Here is a 24,501-nt window from a genome sequence, read left to right on the forward strand (position 1 = left end):
TTATGTTGTAAGTGTGACTGGTTGATGGGCTGGCCGAAGGTGTCCAGCCCCTCATCATTTCTACCTAGATCATCCTTTTGTGGCTCGATTGCTTTATTCTGGATGCATATTGGATGATTCTGAAATCGATTACATTATACTGAAACAGGGCCCGGCCCCTAACGAAACAGATCCACAAGACTCGTGAAGTGAGATTTTCTCATTTTACCATTGATAAAGCCTATTCTTTATCAATTCGAACACAATGGCAGACGACGAATTGGAGGCTATCAGGCGGCAACGCATGGCCGAACTGCAGTCAAAACATGGGGTAAGGAGAGAACCTGAGGGGACCAAAAATGCATAGTTCCGACCATATATGGAGATCCACTGTTCAGTCTGTCGCTAGCTAGTGTTAGCTTTATAGGTCAAGTTTATAGTATTTTAACCTAACGAATTATCTATTACTGTTCATTGCATGTTTGCATAGCAGCCAGATAATTAGGTACCTAGTTAACTAGCTAAAGTAGTTATAAGATACTGTAACTAGATAGCTAGCTAACGTTAGCTTGCTAACTCATGCCATAGTGAGAAACGAATTATACTACCAGTAGCTAGTAAGCTATATAATGTAATCAGCATTTATGAATAGACGAAACAAACGTACATTTAAGTAATGAACAGGACAATGATCAGCTAACTAGTTGACTTTGGCGCTTGCGTTGACAATCGCGTGCCCGCCCTACCACTCCCCTGGTGCGAGTGCATGTGCCCAGGTGTTTAGGTGAACATGTGCGAGAGTAGTGTGAATGTCAGTTTTTCAGACCTAGTTTGTAACAATAAACTGAACACCATTGTTAGTAGGCCACCCTTTGTCTGGATTATCTAGCAAGCCTGTTTGCCACTGATTTCTACAGCTCATTAAGCAAAACACTTTACTGAATAGATATACCTAGATTAGCCCAATATTGGACTTAAAGGTGCCTAAAATCACACCTTTTAGTCCAAGGACCTTACATGTTCTGTTTAGAGGTGAGTTGGCTGTGGCAGCCAAAATAGTCACCAGAACTTAAAGCCCTCAACCTTCAAATCACATTTAAATAATTTCACAAATGCAAAATGTACACATTACTGTATTCTGTTTTAACAGTTGCAGCCAATAGTATTTTTCAGTGACAACACGTTTGTGGCGTCCTTCTGTTTACGCACAGGTGTTCAAAGCGCAGAGAGCTAATTAGCACAACAAGTGCTTCTCAGATTTCTATCATCTGAAACAGTCACAGAAGATAAAAATACATGTGTTTACATGGTTCTGCTCATGCTTCATGTGATAAAGTCTGAACACATTACCAGCGCTTTGAAACATTTATGTAATTATACTTTCCTGTGGATATATTGTTTCACATTCCTACTGCTTAACGGACAACCGGTTAAGTACACTATAATATTTTATTCAACATTCTAGCTTGTAGAGGCCGTGAGAGGAAACATTCTTGACTGAACCGCTCATTTCTGCCCAACTTAGAATTCAATGCATTTCAACGTCTGGTTTTCAGGCAACTGCACGACAGAAGTCAATGTATATCTTCTGATGGAGTTCAGTCTAATTTTTTTAACATAACCAAAGGAGTGCCACAAGGCTCAATACTAAGCCCTTTACTGTTCATTATTTACATGAATAATGTTGGTCTGTCCCTGAAGAAGAAGAAGAAGAAGAAGAATAACTGGGGCTTACATCTCTATGCAGATGACAGTTATTTATTTCCGTGCCCCCTCAGTGCAGCAGGTCATTCATGACCTTCAGCTTGGCTTTGATTCAATTCAAGAATTGCTCGCCGGTCTTAAATTAATGCTAAATGTTGATAAAACCACGTTTGTGTTTCTCCAGGTCTCGTAAAATTGATGCATAAGACCTTGAGAGGAGCCCAAAATGAGCTACGTCCCCATTTATAAGTAGCTAGGCATTTGGATTGATGATAAGTTGGCCTTTAAAAATGAAAGAGTTGCAAGTAAAGATTGATTATCTGTATAAAATGGCGATTTTAGCATGTAAATCTTGGTGGGGCAAACTCATTATTATGATGTTTTATGTATGCCAGCAAAGCCACAACACTAAACAATATATTAATTGCACTATAACGGTGACAAACGCTACCCACAAACTGTTAGGCCCTACATAAATCAGTCCCAACTGCAGAGCTTTCTTTTCAGCACCATGGGGTGAATCCTTACCACCGCTACACCTGGCTATCAGCTGAGCCTTGTCTGGCAGCAAAACAGTTAATTTGGCCACATTTACTGCCTTTTTTAAAAACATAGCTTATATGGCTGACTTGCTTAAACAAATGTGGTTTCTACTGACAATTGAGATGTACGAACTATGGCTTAAAGGAATGATGAGCGGATAAGAGGAAATCCGTAATTTCGACTAAGACATTAATGAGCGAGGTAAGATGGATGTAGTCAATATAACTATTTGTTCAGCACTTTTGAAATGTACAGCAACAGATTTCAGAACATGGGCCATTCTTACAGTATTATTCCTGTACACCCAAGTCAGAACCTTAGGATAAATAAGGGGGGTATATAAGCAGACAATGAAAGCTAATACAATATTCAATGATGACATTTCTCTAAAACAGGCTATAGGCTACATGTGCACCACCAAGTCAGAACAGTAGGCTAAGTTATGAAGGGGAAAGGGACCACATTATTAGGGTGAGGCACATGGACTAGTAACGGCTTACTACACAACATACACTCAGTATTTACTTTCGTTGATACATTATGCATAATTTATGCAGCTTAATAAAATACATGTTTGGATTCACCATTGTGCTGTGCTCACATGAACAGGAAGGTGGCGCGGCAGTCCTTCTTGTGGGCAAATTTTGTCATGAAACATTGTCATCAAAGTCTGGATTTATGGTGCTTTTATGACAACTGGGAACTTGGGAAAAAAACAGGGTTGAATCATGACGTCAGTGATCTTCAGGTCGGAGCTTTAGAAAGAGTTCTCGGCTTGGAATTTCGAGTTGGATGACTGTTCAAAAACTTTTTTCCCAGTCAGAGCTAATTTTTTTCCCAAGTTCCCAGTTGTCTTGAACGCAGCAGAACTCATGCTGGATTGATGGTGTGGCCAATGTATTCAACCTTTTCTGGCCCATGGTGTTGCGTGTGAATGTTTCTCCTTTTAAGCTTGGAAAAGATACCCTTAAACTCAGACTTGGACCACACACCCTCTCCACCGAATAGCAGGGGAAGCAACATTGTGATTTATTTGCAACGCTTGCAGTTAGCCACTGATTCCTTCCAAATCACACATTGATGAATTTGCGATTTCCAATTTGTTGTGTAATATTTATGGCCGATGAGCACCAATGCGTTTTATCTATCATTTCTCTTCATATGACAAGGCTTGAAAAGGATTTGCCAGTATACGTGTCGACGTGATTCATGATGATGACTGCTTGTCTAGCTTGCTAGCTAAGATTTTGAAAGTATGATGTTGACATGTTATATCTACCGTAGCTTTGATTGGACGTGATTTGACGTCATTGTATCTGTGGCCAATCACCTTGAGCCTTCTTGTCCCCATGAGTGACAGAACACTGAGCCAATCACACCGCAACTAGTGAAGATTACCAACCCCTACGCTCAGTATTTTCTGCTCTGCCACTCCACCACAAAGCACTGAGCTAAGCTGCACCTGCATTTTGGAGCTGCCTTACTCAAGAAAGCAAAACATGACATTGTTTGCAAACTGATATGTGACATGCAATAATGCAAAAATAACATGTAAAAACAGCCCAAAAAATAAATAATTATATATTTAGAGATATCATGGGTCGCCACTGCCTGTACAGAAATAAAGCTAGCCACAATAGTGGACTTTGCGGTTAGCCTTAAATAAAAGTATGGCATAATTCTATTTGTATTCATTTGTATCACTGTCAATGACATACTTTTATTTTGAAGGCAAACCGCAAATTCCACTATTGTGCCTAATCCTTATTGTGGCTAGCGTCACAACCCGGTCCGGTCGGTCGAGCCTCACTAGCCAGTTGAAGCTAGCTGGCTGCTTATAACGTTAGCTTTGGGCAACAGGGTAAACAAGTATTCGGCCCCCTTGAACTTTGCGACCTTTTGCCACATTTCAGGCTTCAAACATAAAGATATAAAACTGTATTTTTTTGTGAAGAATCAACAACAAGTGGGACACAATCATGAAGTGGAACGACATTTATTGGATATTTCAAACTTTTTTAACAAATCAAAAACTGACAAATTGGGCGTGCAAAATTATTCAGCCCCTTTACTTTCAGTGCAGCAAACTCTCTCCAGAAGTTCAGTGAGGATCTCTGAATGATCCAATGTTGACCTAAATGACTAATGATGATAAATACAATCCACCTGTGTGTAATCAAGTCTCCGTATAAATGCACCTGCACTGTGATAGTCTCAGAGGTCCGTTAAAAGCGCAGAGAGCATCATGAAGAACAAGGAACACACCAGGCAAGTCCAAGATACTGTTGTGAAGAAGTTTAAAGCCGGATTTGGATACATAAAGATTTCCCAAGCTTTAAACATCCCAAGGAGCACTGTGCAAGCGATAATATTGAAATGGAAGGAGTATCAGACCACTGCAAATCTACCAAGACCTGGCCGTCCCTCTAAACTTTCAGCTCATACAAGGAGAAGACTGATCAGAGATGCAGCCAAGAGGCCCATGATCACTCTGGATGAACTGCAGAGATCTACAGCTGAGGTGGGACACTCTGTCCATAGGACAACAATCAGTCGTATATTGCACAAATCTGGCCTTTATGGAAGAGTGGCAAGAAGAAAGCCATTTCTTAAAGATATCCATAAAAAGTGTTTAAAGTTTGCCACAAGCCACCTGGGAGACACACCAAACATGTGGAAGAAGGTGCTCTGGTCAGATGAAACCAAAATTGAACTTTTTGGCAACAATGCAAAACGTTATGTTTGGCGTAAAAGCAACACAGCTCATCACCCTGAACACACCATCCCCACTGTCAAACATGGTGGTGGCAGCATCATGGTTTGGGCCTGCTTTTCTTCAGCAGGGACAGGGAAGATGGTTAAAATTGATGGGAAGATGGATGGAGCCAAATACAGGACCATTCTGGAAGAAAACCTGATGGAGTCTGCAAAAGACCTGAGACTGGGACGGAGATTTATCTTCCAACAAGACAATGATTCAAAACATAAAGCAAAATCTACAATGGAATGGTTCAAAAATAAACATATCCAGGTGTTAGAATGGCCAAGTCAAAGTCCAGACCTGAATCCAATCGAGAATCTGTGGAAAGAACTGAAAACTGCTGTTCACAAATGCTCTCCATCCAACCTCACTGAGCTCGAGCTGTTTAGCAAGGAGGTATGGGAAAAAAATTCTCGATGTGCAAAACTGATAGACATACCCCAAGCGACTTACAGCTGTAATCGCAGCAAAAGGTGGCGCTACAAAGTATTAACTTAAGGGGGCTGAATAATTTTGCACCCCCAATTTTTCAGTTTTTGATTTGTTAAAAAAGTTTGAAATATCCAATAAATGTCATTCCACTTCATGATTGTGTCCCACTTGTTGTTGATTCTTCACAAAAAAATACAGTTTTATATCTTTATGTTTGAAGCCTGAAATGTGGCAAAAGGTCGCAAAGTTCAAGGGGGCCGAATACTTTCGCAAGGCACTGTATGTTGTGAAGCTAATAGCAGTGACGCTATCAATGTGTAACTCTGGTAGGGCAACATCTGACAAATAGCGCACTTGGTAGTGTGTACCGGTGCTCGACCAGTCGGCGAAAGCCAACATCACCCACGACAGAGAACGGTTGATTGTCAAGGGCAATGAATCCCATTATCTTGGCTTTAATGGATTCGCCTTTGAGTTGTCTCGCTGAAATGTTCTTAGTCTATCGAATGACTGCTCAACTTTTTTGACTGCTCGATCCACACCGCAGACATTGTGTAGGCTAGGTTAGGAATGCTGTGTTGCGCGTGTAGCGCAAAATTTTACGTGCCGTTATATAGGTATGCATAGTATCTTTGACATCGGTTTTTAACATCAGTGTTAAACTAGACATCGGCCGATACCGATGTTGGCATTATTTAGCTAATATCATCCGATTCCGATATGTTCACCGATATATCATGCACCCCTACTATCCTCAATAGGCGCTAAAGGTTGTTAGCGTCTATGAATGGGTTATACCTAAATATGAGTGACATGATGACAGAGATTATCAATCAAAAGATTGGGAAGGGGATGGACATAGTCACACTAGGAATCCTTTCATCCAACAGAGATGTTGTCATTGAATTTGAGTTGCTAATTTTTCAGAGTCTGTCTTGGAACCAAATGAATCCGGGGGTAAGCTGCTGTACAGCTACTGTACTGCACATTGTGTGATGGCGGTGACATGGCAAAAGGCTGTATAATTAATGACCTGGACTGAGCAATGCAGCATGTCTGGGAGTTCTGCTTGTGCTCCATGAGAAATGTGACCCAAGTATGTTTGCAATAAAATGTTTGAATGCCAGACTGTGGAGTTTTGTGAATGGTTTGGGACATGGTTATCAAGCTTGTATTATTTTGAAAGCTTTTGTGTAAAAATATTTTCCAGAAACCTGTAAATATTAACTTTCTATTCTACTCTAATACAGTCCAACTCCTCATCCCTGTCCTCGAGGTAGGCTAGATTTGAAGGAACCGGGTAGGTGTAATCAATACAGGGATGGCTCCACCGAGTCTACCAATAGGTTCCTTCAGATCTGCAAGCTCCAAAGGAGTAGGGATAGGGGAGGGGGCAAAGGGTTGTTTTCTGAGCCACGTTTTGGTACAGGTTAAACTGTGTTGTTCAAGGATCTAATCCCATTGTTTTATAACGCTTTGCCATGGGTGTGAAACATGAATATCAATATTAGGATAGGCTACTCTTCAAGAGAGAGCTGATTTGCGCTCTCAGCATGGCTGTGTGATACAGTAGCCTATTGGCTAATGCAAATAAAATACACATTCTCTCAAATAGCCTGTATCCAGTGGCTGGTCTGTTCTCTTGTTGTTGTTTAAAAAATAAACATTTATTTTATGCAATTAAGAACTGACGGTCTCTTTCTCCCCTCGCTTCCCAGGACTCTTCAAATGACCAGCAAGGGCAGCAGGAGGCCAAACAGAGGTTAGTTTTCATGATCTTTCTTTTATTCCTGTCATGCATTCACAACTCAGCGCTGAGTATAGCTACATTTCAGAGACACAGATGTCTCCCTTGATGTTGGTTTATTTCACAGTAGTTTGCTAATGTTGCATGTCTTGACCTGCAGTTTGCAGCTCTGGTTTATGAAGAACTATGTGACAGACTATTTATAAAGCTAGTAAATGTGATAATGCCTATCTAATCTTCTGTTCGGTCTTTTCACAGGGAAACAGAGATGAGGAACTCCATGCTGGCTCAGGTTCTAGACCAGTCCGCCCGCGCCAGATGTAGGTCTTTCATATCCCCCCGGTTTGACCATATCATTGATCTGATATCGGAAGATTCAGTACCTACACATGGTTAGCAATAGGTGGCGCCATTGCCTAAACGTCTGCTATGTGTTGTTGTTTTGCAGTGAGTAACTTGGCTCTGGTGAAGCCAGAGAAGGCCAAAGCAGTGGAGAATTACCTCATACAGATGGCCCGCATGGGCCAGCTGGGAGGAAAGGTGAGAGAACTGGACCTAAAGCAATGCACAAAACATTAGGAACACCTTCTTATTATTGTGTTTGCCCTCAGAACAACCTCCAATCATTGGGTCATGGACTCTACAAGGTGTCAAGTGTTTCACAGGAATGCTGATGTTGGTTACAATGCTTCCCACAGTTGTGTCAAATTGGCTGGATGTCCTTTGGGTGGTGGACCATTCTTGATACACACAGGAAACTGTTGAGTGTGAAAAACCCAGCAGTGTTGCAAAAATCTGGCACCTACTACCAAGCCCTGTTCAAAGGCACTTACATGTTTTGTGTTGTCCATTGATCCTATGAATGGCACACATACACAATCCATGCCTCAATTGTCTCTTGGCTTAAAAATCCTTCTTTAACCGGTCTACTCCCCTTCATCTACACTGATTGACGTGGATTTAAGTAACATCAATAAGGGATCATAGCATTCACCTAGTCAGACTGTCATGGAAAGAGCAGGTATTCCTAATGTTTTGTAAACACTTTATTTCTTTTTTAAACTGTTTGGACAAAAAAAAGGCCTGCCGGTTCTTCCTCTTCACTAGTGACTGCATTGCCCCCTAGCAGTCATACGCAGGACCATACTTTTCCTCGTGAATTCACATAATTTTTTCAGATTTTTTTTCTTATCGTTCAACGGAAAGTTTTAAACGTTAAGAAAAATTCCCTATGAAAAGCACTGACTTGACCCATCTGCTATTGGCTCTTCCTTACATTTGGATTGTCTCTTTCAGATTTCAGAGACTGGTTTGATCGACATCTTAGAAAAAGTTAGTCAGCAAACAGAAAAAAAGACAACTGTCAAGGTGAGTCCACAGATCAAATAGAATTTCACAAGTTCCGACAGGCTTTTAACTGACTGTGTCCCCTCCTACCCACAGTTCAACCGACGAAAGGTGATGGACTCAGATGATGATGAGGAGGATGATTGATGCGTTGAAAGGAGCCCAGGAGCCAGTTAGACGGCTGGCTTAGTGCGGGATTCAGGACATAGGTTAGAGCAGGGCTCTGTTTGTTGGCGGCCATCTTTGACTTGCCAAAGGCCCTGCATTAGTGATGCACCCTGGGATACCACATCAGCCCCTGTGTGCATCTGGAACTCGTTACTATATTCTCTCTTATATTAATTTTCACCACGTTTTACTTTTTCTCCACCACAAGAAGCAGAACAAAATGCAACTTAGGGTATATTCCTGCTGTTGCATTTTTCAAGACTGCTTTGTGAATACTGTCTGTGTGCTGCTACTCAGCAATAGTGAAACCATCAAACTGGACAGAGCACATGGGTATAGTCATTGTTTTTTAATTCATTTTTGCTGACCTGTATCTTCAACAGTTTTACATTTAAAAAATAAAAAAGCCTTACATTTGAATGATTATTCCACAAATAATCAACACAGTTTTATCATGATGATATTTTGTCTTTGAGCTGAGTGCTTGAAGACTCATTGATTGGTCATATGGGTTTGCACTATATTTGCTTTCATTCAAAAAAAAATGCAAGTATAATCACATAAGAGCAATGTTGTAAAGAAAAAAAGTCTCAAATATAGTTTGTATTCAAATGTAGTCAATATTCTTTACAAGGCCTCCTAGGTCGTGTATTAGGCTATACGTTGCATTACATTGAAATGTATAGGCTTGACATAGTTGGTTTGACTCATTAGGTTCAAAGGCTCTTTTCTGAAATGTATGTGCTTTAAGAGGCTGAGATGTATTTGTAGCAGGATTTGTTAAATGATCTCAGTTGTTAGTCTAAGACAGCACTTGAAGTACTTCCTGCTTCACTCTTATTGTACAGGTGTCTGGTGAGACCACAGATATATGAATGGTTGCTTCTATTGTACACCTGCCACAGGTAATACTACATATCTGAGTACATTAATGTTCTTACAAGCAAGATGTAACTGAATATTTGGAGATAGGTTAATGGGAGATTTGGTTTCATGTTCAGTGTTCACTCCAATAAATCAATGCCAGCATTGATAAAGCAGACAAGGAGTCATTCTTCTTCATCATAAAATAAGTGTTCCTGTTATAAAGATACGCTAGATTACTATACTACACAGGCTGTTTTTCCTTCCCTTGTAACCATAATTTCATATAAGATCATTTCACAGACGGTACAAGAAGAATACAACACGAGAGCTGATAATATACAGCATATGGTAAAAATACCCCACACTATTCATATCCAATCACTGTACAGTCGTGGCCAAAAGTTTTATGAATGACACAAATATTAATTTTCACAAAGTCTGCTGCCTCAGTTTGTACGATGGCAATTTGCATATACTCCAGAATGTTATGAAGAGTGATCAGATGAATTGCAAAGTCCCTCTTTGCCATGCAAATGAACTGAATCCCCCAAAAACATTTCCACTGCATTTCAGCCCTGCCACAAAAGGACCAGCTGACATCATGTCAGTGATTCTCTCCTTAACACAGGTGTGAGTGTTGACGAGGACAATGCTGGAGATCACTCTGTCATGCTGATTGAGTTTGAATAACAGACTGGAAGCTTCAAAAGGAGGGTGGTGCTTGGAATCATTGTTCTTCCTCTGTCAACCATGGTTACCTGCAAGGAAACACATGCCGTCATCATTGCTTTACACAAAAAGGGCTTCACAGGCAAGGATATTGCTGCCAGTAAGATTGCACCTTCAAGGAGAGCGGTTCAATTGTTGTGAAGAAGGCTTCAGGGTGCCCAAGAAAGTCCAGCAAGTCTCCTAATGTTGATTCAGCTGCTGGATCGGGGCACCACCAGTACAACGCTTGCTCAGGAATGGCAGCAGGCAGGTGTGAGTGCATCGCTGCAGCTGTACATAGTCCATCGGTAAATAGCTCACCCAATTTACCTACAGTGGGGCAAAAAAGTATTTAGTCAGCCACCAATTGTGCAAGTTCTCCCACTTAAAAATATGAGAGAGGCCTGTAATTTTCATCATAGGTACACTTCAACTATGACAGGCAAAATGAGGGAAAGAAAATCCAGAAAATCACATTGTATGATTTTAATGAATTTATTTGCAAATTATGGTGAAAAATAAGTATTTGGTCACCTACAAACAAGCAAGATTTCTGGCTCTCACAGACCTGTAATTTCTTCTTTAAGAGGCTCCTCTGTCCTCCACTCGTTACCTGTATTAATGGCACCTGTTTGAACTTGTTATCAGCATAAAAGACACCTGTCCACAACCTCAAACAGTCACACTCCAACAAACTCCACTATGGCCAAGACCAAAGAGCTGTCAAAGGACACCAGGAACAAAATTGTAGACCTGCACCGGGCTGGGAAGACTGAATCTGCAATAGGTAAGCAGCTTGGTTTGAAGAAATCAACTGTGGGAGCAATTATTAGGAAATGGAAGACATACAAGACCACTGATAATCTCCCTCGATCTGGGGCTCCACGCAAGATCTCACCCAGTGGGGTCAAAATGATCACAAGAACGGTGAGCAAAAATCCCAGAACCACACGGGGGGACCTAGTGAATGACCTGCAGAGAGCTGGGACCAAAGTAACAAAGCCTACCATCAGTAACACACTACGCCGCCAGGGACTCAAATCCTGCAGTGCCAGACGTGTCCCCCTGCTTAAGCCAGTACATGTCCAGGCCCGTCTGAAGTTTGCTAGAGAGCATTTGGATGATCCAGAAGAAGATTGGGAGAATGTCATATGGTCAGATGAAACCAAAATAGAACTTTTTGGTAAAAACAACTCGTTGTGTTTTGAGGACAAAGAACGCTGAGTTGCATCCAAAGAACACCACATCTACTGTGAAGCATGGGGGTGGAAACATCATGCTTTGGGGCTGTTTTTCTGCAAAAGGGACCAGGACGACTGATCCGTGTAAAGGAAAGAATGAATGGGGCCATGTATCGTGAGATTTTGAGTGAAAACCTCCTATCAGCAAGGGCAATGAAGATGAAACGTGGCTGGTTCTTTCAGCATGACAATGATCCCAAACACACCACCGGGGCAGAGAAGGAGTGGCTTCGTAAGAAGCATTTCAAGGTCCTGGAGTGGCCTATCCAGTCTCCAGATCTCAACCCCATAGAAAATCTTTGGAGGGAGTTGAAAGTCTGTGTTGCCCAGCAACAGCCCCAAAACATCACTGCTCTAGAGGAGATCTGCATGGAGGAATGGGCCAAAATACCAGCAACAGTGTGTGAAAACCTTGTGAAGACTTACAGAAAACGTTTGACCTCTGTCATTGCCAACAAAGGGTATATAACAAAGTATTGAGATAAACTTTTGTTATTGACCAAATACTTATTTTCCACCATAATTTGCAAATAAATACATTACAAATCCTACAATGTGATTTTCTGGATTTTTTTTTTCATTTTGTTTGTCAACGTTGAAGTGTACCTATGATGAAAATTACAGGCCTCGCTCATCTTTTTAAGTGGGAGAACATGCACAATTGGTGGCTGACTAAATACTTTTTTTGCCCCACTGTACCTCATCCCCATACTGTTTTTATTTATTTACTTTTCTGCTCTTTTGCACACCAGTATCTCTACCTGTACATGTTCATCTGATCATTTATCTCTCCAGTGTTAATCTGCTAAATTGTAATTATTCACCTACCTCCTCATGCCTTTTGCACACAATGTATATAGACTTTCTTTCTTTTCTACTGTGTTATTGACTTGTTTATTGTTTACTCCATGTGTAACTCTGTGTTGTTATCTGTTCACACTGCTATGCTTTATCTTGGCCAGGTCGCAGTTGTAAATGAGAACTTGTTCTCAACTAGCCTACCTGGTTAAATAAAGGTGAAATACAATCAAATAAAACGCAGTGAGGCGAAGACTTTTGGAGGATGACCTGGTGTCAAGAATGGCAGCAAAGAAGCCACTTCTCTCCAGGAAAAACATCAGGGACAGACTGATATTCTGCAAAAGGTACAGGGATTGGACTGCTGAGGACTGGGGTAAAGTCATTTTCTCTGATGAATCCCCTTTCCGATTGTTTGGGGCATCTGGAAAAAAGCTTGTCCTGAGAAGACAAGGTGAGCACTACCATCAGTCCTGTGTCATGCCAACAGTAAAGCATCCTGAGACCATTCATGTGTGGGGTTGCTTCTCAGCCAAGGGAGTAGGCTCACTCACAATTTTGTCTTAGAACACAGCCATGGATAAAGAATGGTACCAACACATCTCCCAACCATCCAGGAACAGTTTGGTGACGAACAATACCTTTTCAATCATGATGGAGCACCTTGCCATAAGGCAAAAGTGATAACTACGTGGCTCGGGGAACAAAACATTGATATTTTGGGTCCATGGCCAGGACACTCCCCAGACCTTAATCCCATTGAGAACTCGTGGTCAATCCTCAAGAGGCGGGTGGACAAACAAAAACCCACAAATTCAGACAAACTCTATGCATTGATTATGCAAGAATGGGCTGCCATCAGTCTGGATGTGGCCCAGAAGTTATCTGACAGCATGCCAGGGCGGATTGCAGAGGTCTTGAAAAAGAATGGTCAACACTGCAAATATTGACTCTTTGCATCAACTTCATGTAATTGTCAATAAAAGCCTTTGACACTTATGAAATGCTCGTAATTATACTTCAGTATTCCATAGTAACATCTGACAAAAATATCTAAAGACACTGAAGCAGCAAACTTTGTGGAAATTAATATTTGTGTCATTCTCAAAACCTTTGGCCACGACTGTACTGCATTTATGGATGTGATCATGATACGCCCTCTAAATGTGTCTCTGGCCTCATTTTCAGGTGACCGTGGTCTGATCGAAAGGATTGGCTGCCTCGTTTCAGTTACGGAACATGAGTGGCTCTAATTGGTGGGAGGTTTAGTCATGTGCGCTACCCCGCCAATCAACAGAGACGTTTTGTAAAGCGCTAAAGTTGTGCAGACATTACTTTATCAGTGGATCTCAAAATAGTAGACAGTCTCGCGTTTCTAGTAATTTTTGTTATTTTATTGATACGGGTTTTAATTTTTTATCAAAATGCCCGAGGACAGCGGCAAAGAGCTCACCATGGTAACATGCAGTGCGCCTGTGAATATTGCTGTTATCAAATACTGTGAGTATCGTATGTTCGTATAATCCACTAACGACATCTATCTGATCGTCTGACTCAGTCAACCAAGTGTAGCCTGTCCTTAGATGGCCACATCTAGCTTCATGTAACGTAAATTGTAACATTGACTGAATCTTTAAAGTGCTTGCTCACCACACTGTAGCCAGGCTTTGATGTTTGTGGATTGGTACATGACAAATGTATTGCCACAATGATGTGAAAAGAATGTTCTCTGTACAATCTTTGAAAATAACTATGTATTGAATTGTAAATGCTTTGTTGTTATTGCTGTTTCAAAGGGGGGAAGAGGGATGAAGAGTTGATTCTACCCATAAATTCATCTTTGAGTGTCACATTGCATCAAGACCAGGTAAGACTGTAATACTGTACACCAGACACTCGGCAAGTGGCTAAATATTACTGTTTTGTTAAAACAACAAAAACTAACGATTACTGCCTTGTTTCCTTATTCCTCCCAGCTCAAGACGACCACAACAGTGGCGTGCAGCAGGTTGTTCCAGGAGGATCGTATCTGGCTCAACGGCAAAGAGGAGGACATAACCCAGCCCAGACTACAGTCCTGCCTTAGGGAGAGTCAGTTACTATATGCAATGATATGATAGAGGTAGAGGGGGAAGAGTAAGAGGGCAAAGGACAAGCAATGATGTGTTGTTTTTGGTGGTTTCCTTCCTCAGTTCGGCGCCTGGCCCGTAAGAGACGTAGTGATGGGGAGGCTGATGTAGACACGGCTGGTTTGTCCCATAAAGTCCACATCTGCTCTGTCAACAACTTCCCAACTGCAGCCGGACTTGCCTCTTCTGCTGCCGGCTATGCCTGTCTGGGTAAGAGACTGTGTCCCGTCATAATGGTTTGTACCTAACACAGTATTAAATGGATCAAATGAAGTAAAAGCTTGTGTGAAACTAGTTTTATGCTTACTCCTTCTTTTCCTTTTGTCTCTCCATCTTGTCTCCTCACTCCACTCTCCTGTTCCAGTGTACACCCTGTCCCGGGTGATGGGAGTGGAGGGGGAGTTGTCTGTGGTTTCTAGGCAGGGTTCAGGCAGTGCCTGTAGGAGTATGTATGGGGGCTTCGTCCAGTGGATTATGGGCCAGCAAGGAGATGGCAAGGACAGTCTGTCCCAGCAGGTGGAGCCAGAGACTCACTGGCCTGAGCTCAGGGTCCTTGTACTGGTGGTAGGTCTCTCTGATCATTACTGAAGTTGGCTTTTTCTGTAGCAAATGTTGGCATATACATTTCTCCCATGTCTTTAATAATCTCAACCCCCCATCTCTGTTTCCCTCTCTCTTTTTAGGTCAGTGCCGAGAGGAAACCAGTTGGCAGCACTTCTGGCATGCAAACTAGTGTAGAGACGAGCATTCTCCTGAAGGTATACACACACACACACACACACACACACACACAAACACACAGAGTTATATGTTATTAAACCTTACCCTTAACCTTTGCGCTCTCCCCCTCAGCACCGGGCAGACTCTGTGGTTCCAGCCAGGATGAAGGAGATGATTGAGGCTGTACATAAGAGGGACTTTACTGCATTCGCTGAACTGACCATGAAGGACAGCAATCAGTTCCATGCCACTTGCCTGGACACCTACCCACCCATCTTCTACCTCAACGACGTGTCGCGCCGTGTTATCAACCTTGTGCACCGCTATAACCGTCACTACAGGGAAACAAAGGTGAGCACCATCAGGGAGTTAGTTCTTTCTTTTAGTCATGGAAATGTGCTAGTCATATGGAACATTGACAGTTCTACAAGGGGTCTAAGCTAAGAAGCAGAACAAGGTGCAGTAATTGTTGATATTCAGAGATTATGAAATAGGGATGTGAAACTGGTAGTATTTCTACAGTTCAAGAAGAACAGAAAATGTGTTAACAAGCCCAAGTATAGATGTGGTAAAGAAGTCAATGGAACTTGACCAAAACAATGGAAACGCCATGGAAAGATCCAGAATCCTCCTTATTTCCCCTAAGTGGAATTAGCCTACATTTAGGCTATTGTTTATGTGTATTTCACACTATATTGTGGTAAAAATCGGAGTATAATGCTTGTATTGATGTCAACAATACATGTTCATGTCATCGTCACCAATCAACTGCATTACAGTTAGAAAAAGACTGACTACCACCACTGATTTCTCTATGCTACCAGCTTATACGAACGGGAGTTAGCATTTAGCAGTCACTTCTTCTGAACCTGAAAAGAGACTACTTCTAAATGTTATGCATTGAAAACAGCCAAGTATATCCAAATCGGACTTTGTAAACACATTGTGACGGATTTGACAAATATCCACTTTTGTTAGATCAGTTTGTTGAATGTGCACCAATCCGCCATCCTTCTGCGTTCTATTGACCTCTTTACCGTGTCTATGACCTAGTACTTCTTCATGAGTCTCAGAGGACTAGTGCAGCATCACATCCCTCCTTCTTCTGACACTGTTATAACACTGCTGTAACAAAGCTATAACTTTGGTTCAGAGTTCTTTTCATGAGTATAAGCAGTGACCGATGTTTTCTCTTCTCCACCAGGTGGCATACACATTTGATGCAGGTCCCAATGCAGTGATCTACACTCTTCAGCAGAATGTGGAAGAGTTTGTCCAGGTGGTCAAACACTTCTTCCCACCAGAGACCAATGGAGGACAGTGAGTTTCTCACAAACACACACTCAGACAGTCAGACAACACTCCCTCCTGTGACTTTACCTGTCCCACGTCAGGTTTCTACAGGGTCTTCCGGTTGCCCCAAGAACACTATCTGAGGAGCTGAAGCAGGCCATTGCTATGGAGCCCATGGTGAAGGGAATCTGCTATATAATCAGCACTAAGGTACACACACACATAGGCAGCACCCTCCGGGTCCTTTTCCCGTTTCCTGTGCATCTCTGCGGGTTGGCGTAGTGGAGGGTTTTGGGGAGCGAGCTTGATGCTCTCTCCAACCAGCTTACGGGAAATCACCAGGAATGCAGATCCTATAAACACACACATTATGTTTGGATCTGCTACATTTTGATGTGATATTAAGTTGGTTTGTCTGAGGGATTATTTCTGATTTGTGTATAAGGCTGGACCTGGACCTCGCGTGGTGGAGGACCCTAGTGAGCATCTGCTTGGATCTGACGGGCTGCCCAAGGAGAGTGCTTGATGCAAGCCAGCCTCCCAGCTGGGCAGAGACAGAACTCTTTGATGAAAAGAAAGACCAGACATATTAACAATCAACAATTCCAATTCAATCAATTGGATACATATGCATAGATGTAGTCATAAAAGGGGCAATCTGCAGTTGCTATATCCATTTTTGGACTTATAAATGTATTATATGTAACCATTGAAGAAGATAACTTCTAAATGCTGCATGAGTTTTAGTTCAACTGTCGTACCCCATCAGAACTCCAAATATAAGCTTGTTTTACTACAATGTTTGTAAACAAAGTAAATGTAAACAAACATTTAAAACATGGTTATGACTATAATTTTGATATCATGCATGGTCAGTCCTTGCATCCATAGCGCTGTCTATAATTTTGAGTGGTTACATTTCTCCAGCCCCATCCCTCAGCTTTTTACCAAAACTAAGGATTGCCCCTTTAACTGGAGCGAAACAACCACACACGGCTGAATACCTCTAACACTGTTGACTAGTGCTTCATTCGGACACTTTTCCTATTGCGAGTTTGGATTAAATGTTTTGTAATGTTAAAGATGTAGGGATGCCTTGTGAGAATGATCAGAAATGTTTTAGTACTTTGATAACTGTAAACTGTTGATTTGATTTAAGTAGATTATGTAGATTATGTACATGATTATGTCCATGTTATTAAAATATAATGGTTAAGTCACCTTTAGAGTGAGTGAATCATAAGAATCTAATTGAAATTGTTAACCATTCAAAAGGATTATAAATTACAGTATTGAGAACAATGTCAGTGCTTTAGTATAAGAGCTGGATATATAGCCTACATGTCATCTTCAGAGGTGGCACCACAGGTCCCAGAGGGGTGGGGACATTTTTTTTCTCTCCTGATGGTAACCAGGTAAAACTACAAAAACTCTACAACCTAGTTGTAGCAGGGACCTTAAGGGTTGCTCTATTGCCTGGAGCAAGTGAACTGAGCTTTCAGGCAAGTTGAGTCTGCTTTAAAGTTTCCCCAGCTAAAAATGTTTTACTGAAAACAACAAAACCGTAAGGAATTCCAATAGGCATAGCCTAAAACTGTTCTTTCTGCTTCATCCCCCATTGTTTAAGTCAGGGTGTCACGGCAGATTTCCTTCTCTTCCTCTGAAGAGGTGTAGCAAGGATCGGACCAAAATGCAGCGTGGTAAGTGTCCATGGTTTTTAATGAGAAAAACAAAATAACAAAGTGAAAACCCGAAACAGTCCCATGTGGCACTGACACAGGAAACAATCACCCACAAATCCCAACACAAAACAGGCTACCTAAATATGGTTCCCAATCAGAGACTATGACTAACACCTGCCTCTGATTGAGAACCATATCAGGCCAAACATAGAAATAGACAAACTAGACACACAACATAGAATGCCCACCCAGCTCACATCCTGACCAACACTAAAAGAAGGAAAACACACAAAAACTATGGTCAGAATGTGACAGTACCCCCAACCCCCCGGACCGAGGGGTACCCTAGGACTGAGAGGTAGCTCAGGACTGAGAGGTAGCTCAGGCTGGTTGACGACTCTGGCGGATCCAGGCTGACTGGCGGCTCTGGTGGATCCTGGCTGAATGGTGGCTCTGGCGGATCCTGGCTGACTGGCGGCTCTGGCGGATCCTGGCTGACTGGCGGATCCTGGCTGACTGGCGGCTCTGGCGGATCCTGGCAGACTGGCGGCTCCTTGCAGACTGGCGGCTCTGGCGGCTGCTTGCAGACTGGTGGCTCCTTGCAGACTGGACAGGCGGGAGACTCTAGCAGCTCTGGACAGGCGGGAGACTCTAGCAGCTCTGGACAGGCGGGAGACTCTAGCAGCTCTGGACAGGCGGGAGACTCTAGCAGCTCTGGACAGGCGGGAGACTCTAGCAGCTCTGGACAGGCGGGAGACTCTAGCAGCTCTGGACAGGCGGGAGACTCTAGCAGCTCTGGACAGGCGGGAGACTCTAGCAGCTCTGGACAGGCGAGGCGCACTCTAGGCCTGGTGCGTGGTACTGGGCCGAGAACACGCACCTCAGGGCGAGTGCGGGGAGGAGGAACAGGGAGTACTGGGCTCTGGACACGCACAGGAAGCCTGGTACGGGGAGCTGTCACCGGAGGGCTGGTGCGTGGAGGTGGCACTGGATAGACCGGACCATGCAGGCGCACTGGAGCTCTTGAGGACCGAGCCTGCCCAATGCTCCCGGTCGGTTGAATGCTCCCGGTCGCCCTGCCAGTGCGGCGAGGTGGAATAGCCCGCACTGGGTTCTGCAGGCGAACCGGGGACACCATGCGTAAGGCTGGTGCCATGTACGCCGGCCCAAGGAGACGCACTGGAGACCAGATGCGTAGAGCCGGCTTCATGGCACTTGGCTCGATGCCCACTCTAGCCCGGCCGATACGAGGATGTACCGCACCGGGCTATGCACCCGCACAGGGGACACCGTGCGCTCCACAGCATAACACGGTGCCTGCCCGGTCTCTCTCGCTCTCCGGTAAGCACAGGAAGTTGGCGCAGGTCTCCTACCTGGCTTCGCCATACTTCCTGTGTGACCCCCCAAGACATTTTTGGGGCTGACTCTAAGGCTTCCTTACCCGCCAGGATCTCCTCCCATGTGTAGCAACCCTTGCCGTCCAAAACGTCTTCCCATGTCCATTCCTCCTTGCGCTGCTCCTGCTGCCGCTGCCTGTCACCACGCCGCTTGGTCCTGTTGTGGTGGGTGATTCTGTCACGGCAGATTTCCTCCTTTTCCTCTGAAGAGGTGCAGCAAGGATCGGACCAAAATGCAGCGTGGTAAGTGTCCATGGTTTTTAATGAGAAAAACTGACCATGAACACAAACAAAATAACAAAGTGAAAACCCGAAACAGTCCCATGTGGCACAAACACTGACACAGGAAACAATCACCCACAAATCCCAACACAAAACAGGCTACCTAAATATGGTTCCCAATCAGAGGCTATGACTAACAACTGCCTCTGATTGAGAACCATATCAGGCCAAACATAGAAATAGACAAACTAGACACATAACATAGAATGCCTACCCAGGGACCAACACTAAAACAAGGAAAACACACAAAAACTATGGTCAGAACGTGACACAGGGTTCCCAAACATGGTCCCGTGCCCCTCTCCCAAAAAACCCAAATATGCACCCAATGGGGGGCCCAGGACTAAGTTTGGGAAACCCTGGTTTAAGTGCAAGTTGGACAATTTATGTCTGCTGGGCAAGTTGAGCCTGCTCTATATTACAACAGGTAAACGTTTCCCCCTATGACCAAATCATGTCAGGCAGCAAAGTTAGTTAAGGCAAAGATTATGTATAGAATGACAAGGGTTTACGGTCCAAACGCTTAAAGGACGCACCCTCGTCCACTTACCCTCGCCTTGTGCCCTTGGGGGAATCCCAGTTGCTTTAGTGTGGCGGTCCAAAGAAAGGGAGGATTTGCAACGTAAGCACCTTAGCCCTCGTTTTTAGTCGGCTTTGCGAGTGTATAATTATGTTCACTCCGGGGCCTGAAACTCCCCAATTCAATTCACGACGATTGTACGTCCGCTAAGAAAAGTCAGAGAACTCAAAAACAACATCAATGGAGAAGTCAACATACACGTGTAAGTAAAAACAAATGCAAATAAGTTAGAAATTGTGCTACTAATGCACAAACAAGTCAAATAAAAAGTAAATAAGTTTTTGTTTGGTTATCTTTTGGAAATTGTAGAAATAAAACACGTCATCAGAAGTGTCCACTTAATTTGAGGGTATAGGGTGTGTCTTTTAAGTGTTCGGGGCGCAATTACTTGTCTCTACCCTAACAATGAAGTCGTTGTCCACAAAACGGAACAGGTTAATAAGTATAGCTGGTTGTCTAGCTTCTGCCTATCCTCTTTTTTATTTGGTGGATACATCTCATGATGTTTTACCATTTTTGAATATTCGTTGAGTGTTGTTGATGTCAACCGCCTTTATTCAATGGAAAGAGATATGCTGCTAGCTTCATGCATAGCCACCTCGAGAGAAAAAACATGTATTTCACCTTTATTTAACCAGGTAGGTCAGTTGAGAACAAGTTCTCATTTACAACTGCGACCTGGCCAAGATAAAGCAAAGCAGTGCGACACAAACAACAACACGGAATAAACAAACATACAGTCAATAACACAATAGAAAAACAAGTCTATATACAGTGTGTGCAAATTAGGTAAGATAAGGGAGGTAAAGGCAATAAATAGGCCATAGAGGTGAAATAAGCGATAGAAACGAAACAACGTCACCTGCTTGTATCATACAGATTTTTGGCCGAGTAGGCGCTCTCGCCTCGCCTCTTCCTCTCTGCTTAAGGTTTACTCCACCCAAGTCACATCCCCAACCCTTTTACCTATTGCTCAGAAATTACGAGACCGAGGGCCGGACAAGGCGGCTGCTACCACCCACCTTTCTTCCTCCAAAATGTATACATTTTCACTTTCCATAATAATCGAACGTGACAACCGCGATCAGTTGGATAACTGCGGAGGGGGTTCTGTTGATCCGAACGGAGACAGAATGGGGAAAATAGAATGGGCTATGTGGGCCAATGAACAGGCTCTGGCGGCGGGGCTCAGTGAGTAGAGAACTTTTGCCAAGTTTAGACATCTGAGTTTGGCATTTGTATAATGGTATCAACTGTTAAAGGAATGTATAATCCCATTACGTGTGAGTTATTACTGTATAAGAATATGTTTTTTCCAGTAGGGTACGAGTAACAAACATTGGTCATTAAAACCGACCAAAAACAAAATGTATAAAATTTTCCAGACAAAAATATTATAAATCATGAAATTATATTGGTAGTGAGAATATTGGAAAAGTAAAAAAATATCTGTATAAAACACCAAATCAAATCAAATTGGGGAAAAAGTATACAAATTATTTGGTTCTTGGCACATTTTGATTTGAAAGTTACAGTATATATATAAAAAAGTGTCTTCATCTGTGACTTGCAGGAACTGTTTTGATAAACCAAAACATTTCTTCTTCCTACTTCCTCATTTCAGTTCTCCTTACTGGTGGCATAGTGGGGGTGGCCGGCCAGTTCAGGGACTGGGAGTTTGCTGCTTATTCTATGTATCCTTTCACTGGTGCAAAGCTGTCTCTCACAGTATAATTCCATGTACAAAAATGTATCTATTGTTGTGATTAAATGCTGAGATACCATTGACACGTCACAAGGACATGTTTGTAGATCCATTATAGACATCTACACCATCATTTATCTTCTTTGTGCATTTATGTCAAGATGAGACCCAAATGTATATTTGCATTGTATAGTGAGGTCCAGGTGTACCTGTTGTTGTTGAGTAACCTTGACTGGTGTGCCCAGAGCTGCAGGGGTGTTTGTCTGTCTACTAGAGTACCCAAGGGGCAAGAGAAACAAGGGCACCAGTGTAGAAAGGACGTGAGTACCCACATATGTAACAGTATTGCTTCCGTCCTTCTCCTCACCTCTACCTGGGCTCGAACCAGGGACCCTCTGCACACAGACAACAGGCACCCTCGAAGCATCGTTACCCATCGCTCCACAAAAGCTGCGGGGGGAACAACTACTTCAAGGTCTCAGAGCGAGTGACTTCACCGATTGAAACGCTACTAGCGTGCACCCCGCTAACTAGCTAGCCATTTCACATCGGTTACACTCTGTGAAGTCACTCTGACAGTGATGCAACAGATATGAGTCCACCAGTTGAAAGCAAGTCATAAGCAAGTCTTCATTACTGAAAGTTCACGATAAATAACTCTTAATATTGTGATTCTTCCAGGGGTCAGCACTGCTTCACTGTCTGTGTGAAGTCATTCGGCCCACTGACCAGGAACTACTATGTCAGAGCATTTCTACATGCAGCGTGAGTACATTCTGTGTCAGTCTAGTCAGAACTCTGGGCTGAGACAACATTCTTTCCCTTCACTGTCTCCTTCCAGCTGTAGCAGAGACAGGTTGTGTCATTGTGCACAGTCATTCTCGACACCATCTTCATTGTTTAAATATCACATTGCATGTTATCAGTGCCTTGCCTTTGTAACACTCTTTCTCTGTGTGTGGGTGTTTATAGGATCTGCGTTCCTGGTGGTTTCATCCTTGCAGCTGTTCTTGGCTGTGTCTGCCTCGGCATAGCTAGCCTCATCTACCTTGCGGTTAGTATTTCAAGTATTTGACCCAAGTTAGGTGGTCAGACAACAACAAGGTAGTGTTGTTGTCTGACCGCCATATAGAGGCAGTGTGATAAATCTAATGGGTGCAATATCTGCTGATGCTATCAGTTGATGCAACACTCAGGTTTCCTGTATGAACCTACTGTACTTGATTTACAAGGAAGCGTTTGTTTTCCCTCTGGTATTTTTATTGAGACATTATTAGCTAGTTAAGAAACCTAGCCTGTCAGGGGAGTAACTTGGCTGTTATCACCTATTGTTGTTGGGAATCCAGTGCATGCATGTTTCTAGAGAGCAGCACCAGAGCAACCCATTTATCTATGTTATTGAGGGAGCCTGAATTATCTTTTGTCTATTGTGTCTGTATGTCTTCCAGGCGGCCATCCGAGGGGAGCAGTGGGAGCCCATCCTGCCCTGGAAGGAGAGTGCCCGTAAGCCGGTGGGAGAGAGCATCAAGCTCCCTCCCCAGAACCCTCCACCACGCCCACCCGCAGAGATGCGCAGGAAACGGGCAGAGGACCTGGAGGCGGCTGCCTATGTCAACCCCATCGCTGTCACTGCCAATGATGACTAGATCCCCTTACTGTTCCTCCTTCAGGCTTGTTGGGCTAAGCTCACTCAGGTTAGTTTATGGTTCCACTGAGCCCCAACCAAAACAGATCTACAGTGGAGCCCCACCCAGGCCATGCTCAGTCCCGACTGCCTTTGGCTGAGGGCCGAATCCTAAATTGAGATGGATAAGCTTGCATAACTTAGGTGTTCTGTAAATTGGGAATTGGCGTCAATGGGAATTTTTTATGGACTGGGATCAAGTTTGGAATCAGGCCTCGGAGAGTAGAGGGTTGTGGAGAGGACACAGTGCTGCTGATGTTTGATGATGTATAAGGGATTGTATTGAACTGAGATGTTGCTGTGCCTTAGTTACTGCAAAAGGGGTGTGTCCTATATCTCTGCACCACCTGCCTCATCTCTTTCAGTTATCATTTTGGTCCCCAAAAGGCTTTGGAATGTAAATGGAAAAGTTTGTATTCTTGTTGCGACAGTAAGTTATTTTGAGAGCAATTGAACAAATGGATGTGGATGAGAATCAACCACATTAACTGGCACAGACCTAATGAAATTATTTTAATATACTGTATTATTTTACACTGGAATGTTAATTGTTTATAAGCAAGCGCTGTTTTGCGTTATCTATTTCTCTTTTTGGTCGGTTTACTATGTCAGTGGTCAACTAGCTGTATTATGGACAGTTGTGTATTCACCTCTCTACAAAATAATGTATGTCTATGTTTTATGCTTGTTATGCTTTTGATACAATCTGAAAATAAACATAGTTATTCTAGTTA

The 24,501-nt window shown here is 43.0% G+C and overlaps 4 protein-coding genes across 9 annotated transcripts; 3 read left to right on the top strand and 1 right to left on the bottom strand.

The window, feature by feature from the left end:
* The first annotated feature begins 125 nt into the window (after nt 1-125).
* LOC115112378 (programmed cell death protein 5-like) lies at nt 126-9,101 on the top strand. 2 transcript variants are annotated; one of them, XM_029639399.2, is made up of 7 exons: nt 126-310; nt 6,347-6,376; nt 7,138-7,181; nt 7,425-7,486; nt 7,615-7,706; nt 8,463-8,534; nt 8,610-9,101. In XM_029639399.2, exons 1-7 carry the CDS (start codon nt 245-247, stop codon nt 8,658-8,660), a joined length of 417 nt encoding a protein of 138 aa, XP_029495259.1. In that variant the 5' UTR covers nt 126-244; the 3' UTR covers nt 8,661-9,101. The 2 variants fall into 2 exon arrangements, with proteins under 2 accessions (XP_029495259.1, XP_029495260.1); XM_029639400.2 differs by lacking the exon at nt 6,347-6,376 and having other exon boundaries at nt 129-310.
* On the bottom strand, nt 9,051-21,323 carry LOC135565368 (uncharacterized). 4 transcript variants are annotated; one of them, XM_065011976.1, is made up of 3 exons: nt 21,241-21,323; nt 15,250-19,789; nt 9,051-10,586 (listed from the first exon to the last, which is right to left on the bottom strand). In XM_065011976.1, the coding sequence occupies exon 2, from the start codon at nt 19,327-19,329 to the stop codon at nt 18,421-18,423; it is 909 nt and encodes a 302-aa protein (XP_064868048.1). In that variant the 5' UTR covers nt 19,330-19,789; nt 21,241-21,323; the 3' UTR covers nt 9,051-10,586; nt 15,250-18,420. The 4 variants fall into 4 exon arrangements, with proteins under 4 accessions (XP_064868048.1, XP_064868047.1, XP_064868045.1 ...); XM_065011975.1 differs by having other exon boundaries at nt 20,349-21,293; XM_065011973.1 differs by having other exon boundaries at nt 9,051-10,306; nt 10,390-10,586; nt 15,250-21,293.
* On the top strand, nt 13,606-17,657 carry LOC115112379 (diphosphomevalonate decarboxylase-like). The gene is made up of 10 exons (XM_029639402.2): nt 13,606-13,795; nt 14,092-14,162; nt 14,272-14,386; nt 14,488-14,634; nt 14,789-14,988; nt 15,108-15,182; nt 15,277-15,495; nt 16,349-16,464; nt 16,539-16,647; nt 16,883-17,657. Exons 1-10 carry the CDS (start codon nt 13,720-13,722, stop codon nt 16,961-16,963), a joined length of 1,209 nt encoding a protein of 402 aa, XP_029495262.1. The 5' UTR covers nt 13,606-13,719; the 3' UTR covers nt 16,964-17,657.
* Nucleotides 20,434-24,501, top strand: LOC115112380 (cytochrome b-245 light chain-like). Of its 2 annotated transcripts, none has more exons than XM_029639404.2 (6): nt 20,434-20,580; nt 22,003-22,072; nt 22,329-22,403; nt 22,765-22,848; nt 23,056-23,137; nt 23,532-24,501. In XM_029639404.2, exons 1-6 carry the CDS (start codon nt 20,559-20,561, stop codon nt 23,727-23,729), a joined length of 531 nt encoding a protein of 176 aa, XP_029495264.1. In that variant the 5' UTR covers nt 20,434-20,558; the 3' UTR covers nt 23,730-24,501. The 2 variants fall into 2 exon arrangements, with proteins under 2 accessions (XP_029495264.1, XP_029495263.1); XM_029639403.2 differs by lacking the exon at nt 20,434-20,580 and adding an exon at nt 21,349-21,569.

This window comes from Oncorhynchus nerka, linkage group LG27, assembly GCF_034236695.1.
Source record: "Oncorhynchus nerka isolate Pitt River linkage group LG27, Oner_Uvic_2.0, whole genome shotgun sequence".
In the NCBI taxonomy this organism is placed as follows: domain Eukaryota; kingdom Metazoa; phylum Chordata; class Actinopteri; order Salmoniformes; family Salmonidae; genus Oncorhynchus; species Oncorhynchus nerka.